The sequence below is a fragment of the Cupressus sempervirens genome, chromosome 5 (assembly GCF_028749045.1).
Source record: "Cupressus sempervirens isolate cs-2001-9-10 chromosome 5, ASM2874904v1, whole genome shotgun sequence".
NCBI lineage: Eukaryota > Viridiplantae > Streptophyta > Pinopsida > Cupressales > Cupressaceae > Cupressus > Cupressus sempervirens.
The window spans coordinates 1,017,302,578-1,017,317,044 of NC_143122.1; the positions used below are offsets into that span (position 1 = coordinate 1,017,302,578).

Here is a 14,467-nt window from a genome sequence, read left to right on the forward strand (position 1 = left end):
ACTTAATTTAACCATAGTTTATCATTGACCAAATCAATCCAACCAAAGCCACAACATTAACACTCCCTCTTAGCTAGGGAGGATTGTCAGTTAGATCAACACACAATACTCTCAAGTTATCATCAATTCATCTCAATATGACAACTTAGGAAGTAATGTTAAAGAGAATAGCAACATCTATCCACCATTTAGATGATCCCTTACCAAAAGTATGGTTTATCCAAGAATATCTACCATAAGATATTCACCATACTTATATTTCCCTCGGTATGTGCACTGGCATCAAGTCACATGATGCCTACCAAGGAAAATATTTACAGATGGTGTCTCCATATACTAAGTCTCCTAGTATACACCATGCCATATCTCAGTAACTACTAACTCAGTTACATGAGACATGCACTATGATGATCTCTAGGGGCATCATTATAACACTGATCATGATAGCAGAAGAGACTAATGTAATAAATATATGTGTATGTGTTAATTATATAATTATTATTAGTCAATGATTATTAATCAAGATAACTTAATTTAACCATAGTTTATCATTAATCAAATCAATCTGACTGAAGCTACAGCATTAACATAGAACACTCCTAAATTTTCTTGTTTTCTATAGAGGTCATTGATCATTCTACTTCCCTACATAAATTACGATTGAATAATTTAAATTTTGATTTGTTGATTGATCTGCGATAATTAATTATTTTTCTCTATATATAAATTTTCTAAGATCCACCATGTTCCTAAAATTTGTTAACGCTTCCTCACATGTTAAAAATGCCACATAATTATGTGAGGTTATTGAGGAAGTCATGGAAGAGGTGGAGGAAGAAAATGTGGTGCAAGTGGTGACAAATAATGCAACAAATTATATTACTGCAAGTAAACTTTTCAGTTTTAACTTTTCATGTTTTGAAAATTTGATGGAGAGACATCTATAAATTTATTTGAAATTTTCTTAATATATGTAAATTTCTAATTAATTTAAAATTGTTGCAGGCAAACTTTTGATGGAGAGACACCCCAAAAATTTTGGTCTCCATGTGCAGCCAATTACCTTGACCTCATGTTGGAGGATATTGGTAAGCTTGAATGGGTGAAATCATGCATCGAAAGGGCCAAGAATATCTACAAGTTTGTCTAAAATCCCGCATTGGTCCTTAGCATAATGAGGCAATACATGGGGCAAATGGAATTAGCTCATTCAGGTATCACGAGGCTTGCCTAAAATTTCCTCACACCAAAATCCTTCTTGACATCAAGGGCAGATTTGAGTCGTAATTTTGTTGGGGTGGAGTGGACTTCCTCTTCCTTTGCTACGACTACCACAAGGATAGATATGGCAAATTGCATCTTTTATGAGGTCAGTTTTTGGACATCTTCTCAAGAAATTTTGGAGGTAAATTTATTACAATTAAACTGTTAACATTTAGTATTTACTTGTTTAATAATTTAGTTTTACTTTTATTTTATATGCATATTTTCATTTGTTTTGCAACTTTGTAATTTTGTTTATTCTTTATTTAATTTGTAACTTAATTATTATATTTTACAATATAAGCAGCTCACTAAAGCCCCTCGTAGTTCTCCTACGAGTTATTGATGGGGAGAAGCCTTCTATGGGCTACATAAATGAGGGCATGGATATGGCCAAAAATTAGATCCAAGTATGTAGGAGTGGAGGAGAAGTATGGCCCCATTTGGTAGATCATTGATAGGAGATGGCAAAACCAACTTCACAGGCTCATCCATGCAACAACTTATTACCTTAATCCAACATTTCGCATCCATCTTGACTTCAAGATGGATGAGGAAGTTCTTACCAGCATACATATAGTGATGCACAAGATGTGTAGTGGTGGCATAGCCTCAACTACAACCATTGTGCTGGATAAATATAATAATCAAGAAGGGGTAATTTTCTCTATCAAGATGTACACAGATGCTTAGACAGAATTACAGCCGCGTAAAAATATATTCTTAAGTTTATAGCTTATACGTTATGCATTTTAATTTTTGAGTTTGTAATTTAGCCTTAAAGTTGTACATGTAAATGGGACTAATTTTTTTCTTTTCCTTATTTCAAATAGATGGTGGCAAATGTTTGGGCCCTCAACCCCAAATCTTCAAAAAGTTATCATCTGTATTTTAAATCGGTCAAGCAGTGCTTCTAGATGTGAGCGCAATTGGTCCATGTTCGAGCACAACCACTCGAAGAGGCGAAATAGATTGTTTGTGGAGAGGTTGAATGATCTTGTCTTTATTCATTACGACCTTCGTCTTAGGACCCAACAAATTTTGGACACAAACTCCTCTCCGATCACTCTAGAGGAGATCGATTCAGAGTCAAAGTAGCTCATTGAGGCTATTGATCTAGTCTTCATTGAGGTGGACCTTGACTAGGTTAACTAGAGAAATATAGAGGCAGAGGTTGTGGCTATGGCAAAGGAGGGAGTAAAGCACGTTATGGCGCACGCACGCATGCGCATTGTTGATGTTGATCATGAGTCCACCTCACATGCAGGGGACTATGGTTTCTCGGTCCTTTAGAAACTACCTTAGATGCCTTTGTAGAAGGCAAATAGGATAATTAGAAGCTGAGGATGAAGATGTGGATGAGACTTGAGCTAGAGCTTGAGCAAATAGATTAGTTTTTTGTTTACAGTGTTGTTGTTTACACTTTACTATTAAGCATGTGTTTCATGGAATATTTTGTCACTGGTTTCATAGATCTTACTACTTACATACATTTATATTTGACAACATTTATAATTCTATGTATCTATATCATATGATCCTATGTTTTCTATGTTTTCCATTTACTTCAACTACTATTTACATTTTACATATGTGATGGATTTATCATTTATGTTCCTTTTTTATGTATGTTAACTTCTATTTGATGATGTTATAGTGTTTTTAAATTATATTCAATTAGGGGTGCATGAAATAAGTTTTAAATCATTAAAACCTCTAAATTTCGATGGTTTTTCCATTTTGCGGAGTCATCCTGAGTCACAAGTCAAGTCGGCCTTGATGAATCCAAGCAGAGTCCAAGTTTGGGAACTATGATATTAACAAAAATGGAAGCACATTATCATCTCAAAAAATATAGAGAAGGCAAACATTTTCCTTGTGACCCAAGACACGAGGATTTAACCTCTATTGCATAAATGGTTTCAATTTGACTTTTGACCAAAAATGTCACTTACAACCTAAAAAGCCTCAACCCCCACCAAACGGGAAGCATTCCTAATGTATAGCGGCCTTGCTCATAATTTGCATCTATGATAAACTGGGCCATTATGATATTGAATTCAGTTTGAATGATGTCACCAAGTTTGTATGACTAAGGCAAATGATTCAAGATAGTGTCAACCACTCTTAGAACAAAATTCAATATGAATATAGAAATCCTTTTGTACCAAAGCCAAACCCATCCACATAGAGGCATTATATATGCTCTCAATGTGGTCACAGAAGGTAAAACTCTTGGAATCACGTCATTTCACATCTTTACTGATTTGTGTTTCCACTCAGTATTTGGTCTAGTAATTAAATTCCTGTATAAACTCACCCTATGGTTATCACACTCATTATCTTCATTTAGTTTCTTTGGAGCTGTAACATTATGTACAGCTATGTAAAGTGAAGAATAAGTTGTAGAAGCAAGCTGCAGCTCAAGGAAGCCATGAGAGAGAGCCAATAATATGTTGCTAACTTACACAACATTTCTGGAGATATCAAGAAGGATAATTACCTGTGAGCCTTGCAATTTCACCTACACCTTTGTATCAACATTGATGTCCACCCTCGTATTTGTGTAGTCTCATTTCAGCCCTTGCATCAACCTATTTCCCTCTCAAAATGCTTAAGGTCATTTTCCATAGCTGTCCTTTTGCATCAAATTTGAGTTAACCACACATTACTCTCATCTCCCATCGTTTTTAGCATGATTTGTTTGTTAGCCTCATTAATCAAGGAAAATGACCAAAATGATTCTAAAACAGCTCTATTGCCCTTCTTTCCCTCCTCTTCTCTCTTTTTACACATTTTTTCACTACATACAATCTCTCTTAGATATTCTCTTGCAAACTCTCTCTAGCTTGCATAGTTGCAGCTTGCTAGAACTATCTCTGATAGTAGTCTATGCAGCTCTCTTGGCTTCCTCAAGCCTTTCTAGCAATATCTTTCCTATGTCTCTAAGAATCTTGGAATTTATCACAACCATCATCTTTTAAACCATTTAATCATTTGTGTCTATTTTATCTTTGCCTTTGCATCTACCTGTCTACTATGGATGTGGAAACACCAAAACAACAAGTTGACTTCAGCAAGTCCCCAAATCGCCTTAAACATTTTTCCACTCTGTGTGTGTAAATTTTATTGGAAATATTCAATCACGCAAAGGTTTACTTCATCTATTTAATTATTTATGTTCAATTTATTTCATTTCTATTTATCTATGTTATCTTGTATTTGTTGTTACATTTCTGATTTTGAGTTTGCAAGCTGGTCGGAGCATTAAGTTGGGTCTTCACTGCTTATTTAGTACTTTTGGTTTTGGTTTGTATGAGACTATAGTAATGCACACAAATGTTTGCGCAGTGCACTATCATCCATGGCTCAAACACTCTAATTTTGGCGAAAGACTCTCCATCATCCTTTTACTTCCGTATTTGCAATCTTCCCCATTGTTTCCCTAAAATAACACATCCAACTTAAAGAATGTAATTCATTTACAAATACAACTTAATGCTAATATAGTCAATTGAAATGCTCTGAATAAGATAGTCCTAGTTTAGGTCCTACAAGTAATACTAATTAATAATCATTAAAAAATAAGAATATGTTAACATCCAAATTTACTAAGTATTAACATTAAATATCAAGATTTCATGAAAATAAATAAATCCATATGAGCATCAATCATATAAAACCAAAGCACACTAATCTATAATAACCATACTAAAATTTTGTTGCAAATGTTTGCAAATCACAATCTCAAGAACAATCCTCCTTGCATTGTGAGAGGATAGGTGAATTCCACATTTAACCATATCAAGGTGTTGTAATTGAAAAAATCCTCAAACCCAAGAAAACTCATTCGCCTCCTGACCCATGAACATCATGGGTTCTTATGTCCACTCCATCCCTCAATCCACCTTGAAGAATGGTCATCCTCCTTGATCAAGCCCATGACCACTCATTCATCTCTTAACCCACAAGCATGGCAAGGTTTCTAGTCCACCCATCTCAAGGTGGTATGATTGATAAGACCATCAATATTAGGGGCATGATCTGATTTCCAGCCCTCGACACCCCCTAGCCCATGAGCCTAGAAATATTTTTAGTCCATCCATCTGAGGATGGCATGCTTAATATCTTGTGAACTCAGAAAGATTGACCATCCTTCCTATTTGCAAAACATTTCTAATAAATTCAAATTGAATCCAATTGGAATTTGTCATATGCATTCATTAGCAGATAACCTAACAAAAGTGCAATAAGATTACTTTAAAATAGTAATTCCTTCACTTCTGCAAATATATGTATACTAACTAATTTATAATCTATTATTGTACTCAAACTTATCATAAGATAAGGTGATTGTTGAAGACAATGATAGTTCTGCCTTATATCTTAGTTTCCTTTGTTTTTTCAATTCCTACTTCATGCTTTCTTCAAATGATGCTTCCTCCTTTTATACCCTCCAAGGCAGGAAGCGCCGCAACCCTTAAGTCTTGAAAAGATACATATTATGCAACTACTGACTTTTCACTTTGCAATCTCTACCCTTTCCTTATTACTGTTGTCAAGGCTATTAAGGGGTCATTGTTTATAATCATGCAATTAACCCCACCACTTAAGATAAATGATCGCTAATATCTCTTAAAGGAAAATGCCAACCAATGATAATATTTTGTTCCTATACTGTCCTTGTTTGGCACTTCAATTGATTATAAGGGCGATCAATTATAGTTATTACTTTATACTTATATTTTCATTATTATCTTACCGTAGGTGTCATGACAAATTAGATATTTTCATTAGTTTATTTATTGAAGTGTTTTAACTAGATAAAGATATCTAAATGTATGTGGTGAGATTGGCTCTCAAAGGAACATAGTTTTCTTTTGCTTGCAGAGTCATATTGCCTACATTACAGATTGTGACAAATAATTGCAATTGTTCTTGATCATTTAACTCAAAAAGATTTGTTCAAGTAAAGTGGTCAGTTGACCAACTGTTTGACAAAATGCATGTGGCTTAAAAGTTGGAGCATTTGCAAGTTTGTTGAAAAATCTTGGTGCAACATTAAAAAGATTCACTGCACATTAATCGTTTGTTTTTATTGACATGGTATTGAGATTACAAGCTCTATAAATGCCCCATTTACTAATTAATAATTAGCTCTAGAGCTTAAAGTAGTTTATGACATAGACATTTGTTGATGTTAGTTTTGTACCACTACATAACATATAGCAATTGAATACTTAATATGGAATATCAAACACTCAACCCTCTCTTGAAAAGTAAATACTCATGAAGAAGATGAGAAAACTCCCAAGGTTTCTTACACTTGTGGATACTAACTCAGCTATATTATTGTGATTTGTTGGTTAATCATGTAGGCGGGCTTACGTTGTTCTTTCAAGGATGTTGGACTTTTGTTGTGATGGTGATGAAATCTAGCTTTGCAACATATATTAGTGCTAAATGATGTTGATGGCGATGAATGAGGGTATGTGTACCAACAATGCTCCAATTTTCTAACTCCCTTCTTGAATGAACTCCAACTACTAAATTACGTGTTGCTTTACTTCTACTCCTATGAATGGAAAGATTAGCAAATGGACGAGGATCAAATCTGATGAAAGCTTACCAGCAGCGCTACCTCTATAGATGCAATGATTTAAGGGAAAAATACTAAATTACCACGCAAGACTTCCTAACAAGTCGCTAGGATGCTAGTGGCCTAGTTTATGGATCCCTATCGAACATCCACTAATATCACCATACAACTATCCATCTATTCTTACTCTTGCTTAACAACTTTCTTGAAATGAAATCTACTTTAATAACTTCAATGGAATTTAACTCTAACTATTGGAAGTAGAAACCATGCAATAACACCAAGTGTTCTTAATCACTATGCAAGACACAACAATGATAAGAGAAGCAATTTTGTTATTATCTTAAGTAACAATTTTCTTCAAACTATTACAAATGAGAGCAAATGGCCTTATATAGGGGCCAAAATTACAACCAACAGTAGAGATTACGAGGCAAAATCAACGATCCAGATCAAATCCCAAAAACCCTAACTAGGGTTGCCACCCTATCAGCCAATGAGAAGACACCACCTCATCAATGGACCAACGAAAAAAAAGGAAAAGTGGCTAACCAATGAGAAGGCACCAAAATGGTAGCCAATCCGAATCAGACACCTATCCTACCTAAGAAGAAAGGAGAATTTGCCACTTGGGCTTACATCAAATGCTCCTCTAATATAATTCTATCCGTTTCTTTCATCTTCTTAGCCAAGGCAATGAACTTGGCTAGCCTGTCGTTGACTTCCTTCATGGGAGGGCAAGGCGTGTGCTTCATCTTGAGCTCAACTGAATTCATCATGTTGCTCGCTGCTTGCAGTGTCTTCTCATGATCCTTCTCATATTCTTTCGCATATCCAATAAAGGCAATGAGGGAGGCAAGGGTGCCCAAACGCTTCTTCCTAATGGCAACCTTCCCCAACTCATCCAATCTTGATCCAAACTCTGTCTCATTGACGTTCTCCTCTTTGATATCTTAAAATCAAGTGCAGCCCCAACATAGGTCATCATGGTTGAAATGGAAGTGTCAACACTTGGGTTGTGTTGTGCAATCTCATTCTGTATCTCTTCAAGTATCCTCAATCTAATGGTCAAGGCAACATACCAAGACTCCACTATACTCATTCCTCCTTCATCCTCCAACTTGGTCCTTTCCAAATATCTCTCTATTATCCCAATAAATGCACATAGCCTGGGAATGGCCAAGTCCTTGACTAGAAGGAAATCCTTCCACTCCCCTTCAAATGTTCTGAATTTGTCTCTAATAGCCACCAATGACCTGAATGTGGAGATAAAGGAAGGCAAGAAATTTTGCCCATCTTGAATTATATCACTGATCCAATCTTTGATTTCATGTAGCTGAGTCGATATCTCTTATATGTTGCTCCCGTTGTCTTATGGAAGGGTTGCCTGATGCAACTGTTGGATAGGTTTGCAATCTTTCCAATACTTGATTGGTCTCGAACTTTATAATCCTCTCATTTGCCTTCCTCAACCTTTCTTTAATTGAAACCATGTCTTCTTGGATCTCCTCACACTCCATGGTATCCGTGATTTTTCCCAAGTTATGCTCTACTATCTCATACTCTTGGGCTACAATCTCATCCACTACCTTACTAACCTTTGGTATGGCAACCTGAACTTTTCGGTGACCCTCATCATGGCTCCTGATTACTTTTGCTATTGTTTTTACAATTTGTTTCACTTTCTATCTTCCTTTTCCACTAACCCTTGAATATCTTCAATTGTTCAGACAGTCACCACCTCGCCCCTTGGCATAAGCATTTGCCTTAACCATAGTAGTGCAGTGCATCTCCCCAAATCTGTATTCGGTTTGACTAGCAAAGCATCACCAATAGCCTCAGGCGCCTGGCTTACTTCCTCAATATCAATTGGCCTATCCTCTTCTTCACTAGTGATTGTCATATATCTCCATGTTGGTCCTCCGAGAGAGGAGAGTATTAACTATTGTCACTGTAACCACTTGATTCTGAATCAAAGCTCACCTCTACCAAGACCCTTTGTCCACTTGTATTAATCTCTCGGCTCCTAACCCCAATTATGCTCTCCCTTGACAGTGTTGCACTCTATCTCTTTGTTGGAGGTTCCTAATGTTCTTTACTTTTCTCAACCTCCAAATTTCCCTTCTTGCTCTTAACTACTCTTTGTTGCTGGCTACTGCCCCCACCTTTCTGTCTGATTGACTTCACTGGACCTTCTCCGCAGCTGCAAAGGCAACAGGATTGGGGCAAGTATCATTGCCTATTCCAAATGAGAAGGTAATCCTTGTCTCACCTTTAAGTTTCATCATCTTGTCATAAAGCTTACGTTGCCTAGCCAACTCCATCAAAACTATCTTCTTGGGTGCGTACCTTGGAAGTCTCTTGGGACAAACTGTACTTCCTGCTACTCTGATATATATGAATTGCGGAAATTGGATGAACCAACTCCCATATTTGTTAACTTTTGCTTCCACTTTTGATGAGAGCCTCCTAGCAGGTGTTCCTTGTAATATTCTTACCGTCTTCATGGCAAAGGCGTCATAAAACATCTTATAATCTTTGTTGTTGTGCAAATGAAGCTATGGATAGCACTCATGCACCAAACATTGCCCCGACCCATTGCCAATCACTCCTAAGGTCTTAAGTCCAGGATGTTCATATAGTCTCGCAATCAAATAGAAAAGATAGGACCCCATGTAGAATTGCTTTTGAATTTGTATTGTCTTAATTGCAACTCTAAATTTTCACTTATAATTCTAACCCAATCAAATTTTCTCTTTCCATTTTCAATTTCATCAATAAAATAATACATCCAGTTCTTGAATTGCATACCTTGAGCCACGCCCATGATTCAGCTGAGAAGCACAATAAGGTCACCATATTTCGATTTGAAATCTGACTTGGTGAGCTTTGACGACTTGGTAACTCCCTTCTTGCCTTCGTCTAACCAATTCTACTTTAGATGAATGAAGTAGGCCTCCTGATTATTCTGAAAGAACTTAGTTGTTTGATCCATCATTACCACTATCATGCCTTTATGTTGGGGAATATTAAATACTTCTTCAACCACTTGTCCACTGATGTTAGCCAACACTCTCTTCCCTTCATCAAAAATGATGGACTTGGTCACAATATCAAACTGGGATGCACACTCCATTACCAAATCCAGACGGCAAGGTAGGAGGGAAAGCCGCCGTGTGTACAAGTCCGCTCTTGTAGATCTTCTTCGCCATGGGGGATTGTCCTTCCTTCAATCTATCCTTGAACTGTACCATGTTCACCGTGCCGATATTAGTATCACTTATTCACCTCACTTTAGAGAAGAAGGTGGTCTTAGGCATCATGTCTTCCTCATCTTTTTTGGTATTCATTCTCTTTGGGTGCTTGCTTGTACTAACATCCACTGTCCTAAATACTTATTTCTATCTCTTCGTTCTAAATGATATGGACTACACTTATCAATCTCCAAACTTCTTTCTATCGATGGAATCTAGCTTATTTCTGCCTCCCCAAATCCTATCTCTACACTTATCAATATCCAAACTTCAATCCTAGGGGTGTGACTGCCACTTATTTCTACCTCGTCGTTACCTTAGGATGGACTACACTTATATCTCCCAACTTCAATCCTAGGGTGGTCTAGCTTTTTTCTGCCTCTCCAAATGTCCTATCATGAAATCTACACTTATATCTCCCAACTTCAGCCTATCAATGGAAATGATGAAGTGGTGGATAAAAAGTGCAAGAAGAAAATACGGGAAACGAACCAAGCAAGAATAAGGAATAAAATCCGCCTTTAAAACCAATCGTCACCTCAAAAGATAAATGAAAATCTGACCTTAAATCTGCCTTCTACCAACAATCAAGCCTCTTCAAATTCAAATCTGATCTCAGAAATTTCAGTCCTTTTCCAAAATGTGATGCCCTAACAAATGGATTACTTGCAAAAAATTGCTACTTGCACCAAATTTCGACCTCCTTGCCAAAATCGCCCAACTTAAAGGAAAACCAGTGCCCTAGGGCAGAAAAGTCTGCTCCAAATCAGAATTTCGACCTCCTAAATTTGCCCACAATTGCAAAAAATCAGATCTCAAATCGCATTGGCTCTCCACCAAACAAAATCGCCATAGCTGGAGGAAAAAATTGCTGCCCTAGGAGGAAAATCAGACCCCAAAAATTGATGCCAATCTTGCAAAAATCAGATCTTCTCCTCCAAATTCGCCTTAGGGCAGAAATCGCCCATCTCCAAGGAAGAAATCGCTGCTCAAAAATGGAAAATCAGACCCTCAAAAATCGCTGCCAAGGAAAAAATCGCCCAGCTGGAGGAAAAAATCGCCCACCCTCAAGAAGAGTGGAAATGAATGAGGAAATAAGAGGGGGTAAGCCCCTTCTTATATCCTCTTGTTGACCTCCAGAGTGGGCCGACCTGCCTAGAAGGAAACGAAATTTAAGTTAAACCCCCAAAGATGGCCCAGTCTTAAATGAAACACGAAAATAGCTAAGCCCCATAGTGAAATTGCCCTTTCTAATTGCCAATTTGACCCAAAATTGCAAAATAGAAATAAGATAAGCCTAGGAGATGTCAAAATTTTCATTTAACAACATTTTGACAATTAAAATTGAATCTAGCAAGCCAAAAATCAATTTTCAATTCCAAATTATCAATTTCTTTTAACATTTCTAAGATCCTTTAGGCAAAATTTCAACTAAATTAACGAGATTTTGCAATTTAATCCAATTTCAATTTTGCAATACAAAATAAATCCTTTTCCTGACAATCGAAATTCAAATTCACTATCAAAATATCTTTTCATTGAAAAATTTTCAAAATTTCCAAAACAACTAAGCCCACAAATTCATTTTGAAAATGCTCAAGCTTATACAATTATATTAAATTTTCAAAAATCCATCTAAGTCCAAAATTTGCAAATTTGTCCTGCCAGATATTATTTTAACCATAAAAAAAATGTTGTTGTTGAAACCTGTTAGGCCTAAGGACGACATTACATGTTCCGAAAAATCAAATTTAGCACCAAGTGAAAATAAACCAAATCCCTCCTGGTCCAAAGGCGTCCAAGGTATAAAATTGCCAATTCAAAAAAAACTTTGGACAACTCCAAATTTTACTAAGGCAACCGAAAAATTCCCAACACCCGCGAAAATTGCCAAGGCTTGCCCGAAAAAGGGGGTCCCCAAAAATTTTGGGGCGATGGCGTGAAAACCTCACAACAACATTTCAAAAAAATTCAAGTCTATTTGTTGGTCGCATCAATGTACAACTTTAATCAAATGATCATGTAACTTTTTCTGAATCCAAAGGCAGAACCAAATAAAATATTTTCCACTCTACCAACTAGCATTAAAGCAATAATTAAAATTAAATATAAGCTTTTAATGTGCAAAAGACCAAATATAGCCTATGGGACAGCAAAGCCTGCAATTTTTGCTCTATGAATTGCTAATCTTATACTATTGAATTTCGTGTTGAATTCCCCCATTTTCTCAAACATTTCTTTTTTGAACATATTTTACAAGAATGCGTCTACTAGAGTACTTGTGCAATAGGCCCAAATGTTATTGTGAACTCTGCATTCTAAGATAATGTTTCTTTCTGATTCAACTTTCATAATTGTGTAAAAGACACAAACCCCTCCTCTCATTCTTCTTTTGGCCTCTTCCATTTATCCATTTCACACTGAAGACAACGTGAGTTGGTCCTTAATCGAACTATAAAAAGCTTTGCTCCAAAGAGATATTTTACCCCATATAGGCCTTATGTTGATGATCATAAGTGAGGTTTAACTCATCAATCTAATATTTCCTCTCTTTCCCTAAAATCTTTTCCTACATAAACACGTGCAATTTATCCATAAAAAATAACTTTGCTCTTTGTAATCATTAGGACGTGCATTCAAGTGACTGTTTTATTTGGTCATTGACTTGAAGCTTTGTTTCATGCAAAACTTCTTTTTCTTGATGAAGACTTCTTTGATGACAATTAAGAGCATTTATTTGCATCCATTCATTCAATTTTCTCAGAAATCCTAAAAATTCACCATAACGATAGCTCAATACAAAATGTACTTTTTTCAGCTAGAACAATCCCATGAAGGACCAAAGCTTTTAGTTTGAATTAAAATTATTTTTCTGGTATAGCTATTTAAAATAGTCCAGAATGTTGTAATCTTTAATAACAGAGCTCCGTAACAGGATAAGCCAAGTTCACATACTGACCAGAACAATACAACCCATAATTCTAGCAAATGAGGTGGCAAAACGATTTGGGGGGTGAATTTAATTGTCAAATATATTTACAAACCTTAAAAGAAATATATTTACAAAGTTGAGATGTATCTATAGTCAGGCAAGAATTACTTAGTTGGATATGTACATAATCGAGGCAAGCATCTCCTTACTGCACTAAGAAAGCCTGTAACTGTAGGTAACAGGGTAATCTTTCTTTGCTTAACTCAATCATGATTTCGACTCATATTTAAAAATCTTAAGAAATAATGTGTTTATAAACATACCAGACCAAACCTTTTTACAGCAATGAGGAAGCAACTGTAGCTAATGAAATAGCGTAATAGTTGCAAGATACAGTCAAGAATTGCCTATATTTATAAATCTTAAAAAATATCATTCAAGGAAGCAAGCCAATGCACTCTGCGTGTGGGCCTACGCATTCTGGATACCCAAACAACAATTTTAAGAAACTTTTAAGTACTAGATGATCGAGGGAAAACACCAATAATTACAAAAAGAAATGAAAGCATACCTGAGCAGACCTTCCCGCGCTGTATTGTCTACAAGGATTCGAATGAAACAATTGTGCTTGCATAGCACCTCTAACTCCAGCTGCCTTGTTAACATTATAAAAACCGCTAATCATTCTTATTGTTCCAATTGTATTATTCTTCACTATTGCTGCCGCCATATTTGGCAGGTTGTCTTTCTGTGGTGTTCTGAAAAGGGTGTTTGCTGCCAAACTATGGACAGAGAACGAAGAGATCCTTTGTACGCCATAGAGCCTCCTGAACAGTTTACCTGAGTTATTCGCCATTCCACCTAAATTGCAAACCTCCTCCTTCGAAAGTTTACGACGGAAAAGAAATCTATTGGATTCGCTCAGTTTAAAAAATTTATCCTGTCTTTTTGGATGTCGCGGTTGCAGAAGCTCCTAGAACTTACTACATTCTTTTTTCATTCGAGAAACCTTGCCCATAATTAAAATTTGATATGTGAAATGATTTTACATGATTTTACCGTAGGGTATTTTCTCACCAATTCTGATAAGGTTATGTTGACGGTGATTTATCTATTTAGTTATGCTTCATGGATGTAAAATAGTTGCATCTTATTTCTACTGCTAGTTGATCAAGGCGAGATTCCTCTTTCTTCCTTTTAATAATGTATGCTTTATTTTTCATTTTCACATACCTTTCTAAAGTGGGCTGAATACAAAAATTAGTTAAGATTTTTACTCTTGACATCGTTGTAAATGTCATCCCTTGCCTTTATATTCTGCCTATGTCAATTGTTGCTCTGCAAAGTGTCAGCCCTTGTGATTTATGTATGGTAATAGCCCATGACATAATGAGTGGGAGTTGTCTCTGGCTTCCTAAT

General features: G+C 36.2%; 1 protein-coding gene across 1 annotated transcript in view; it reads right to left on the reverse strand.

The window, feature by feature from the left end:
- CLPB4 (casein lytic proteinase B4) overlaps positions 1 to 14,039 on the reverse strand; it is a 178,444-nt gene extending 164,405 nt beyond the window's left edge. The window contains exon 1 of the mRNA XM_089833293.1: positions 13,620 to 14,039. Coding sequence (XP_089689419.1) covers positions 13,620 to 13,904 — 285 coding nt within the window. The 5' untranslated portion in view covers positions 13,905 to 14,039. The remainder of the gene's footprint in view (positions 1 to 13,619) is intronic.
- Positions 14,040 to 14,467: the final 428 nt, after the last annotated feature.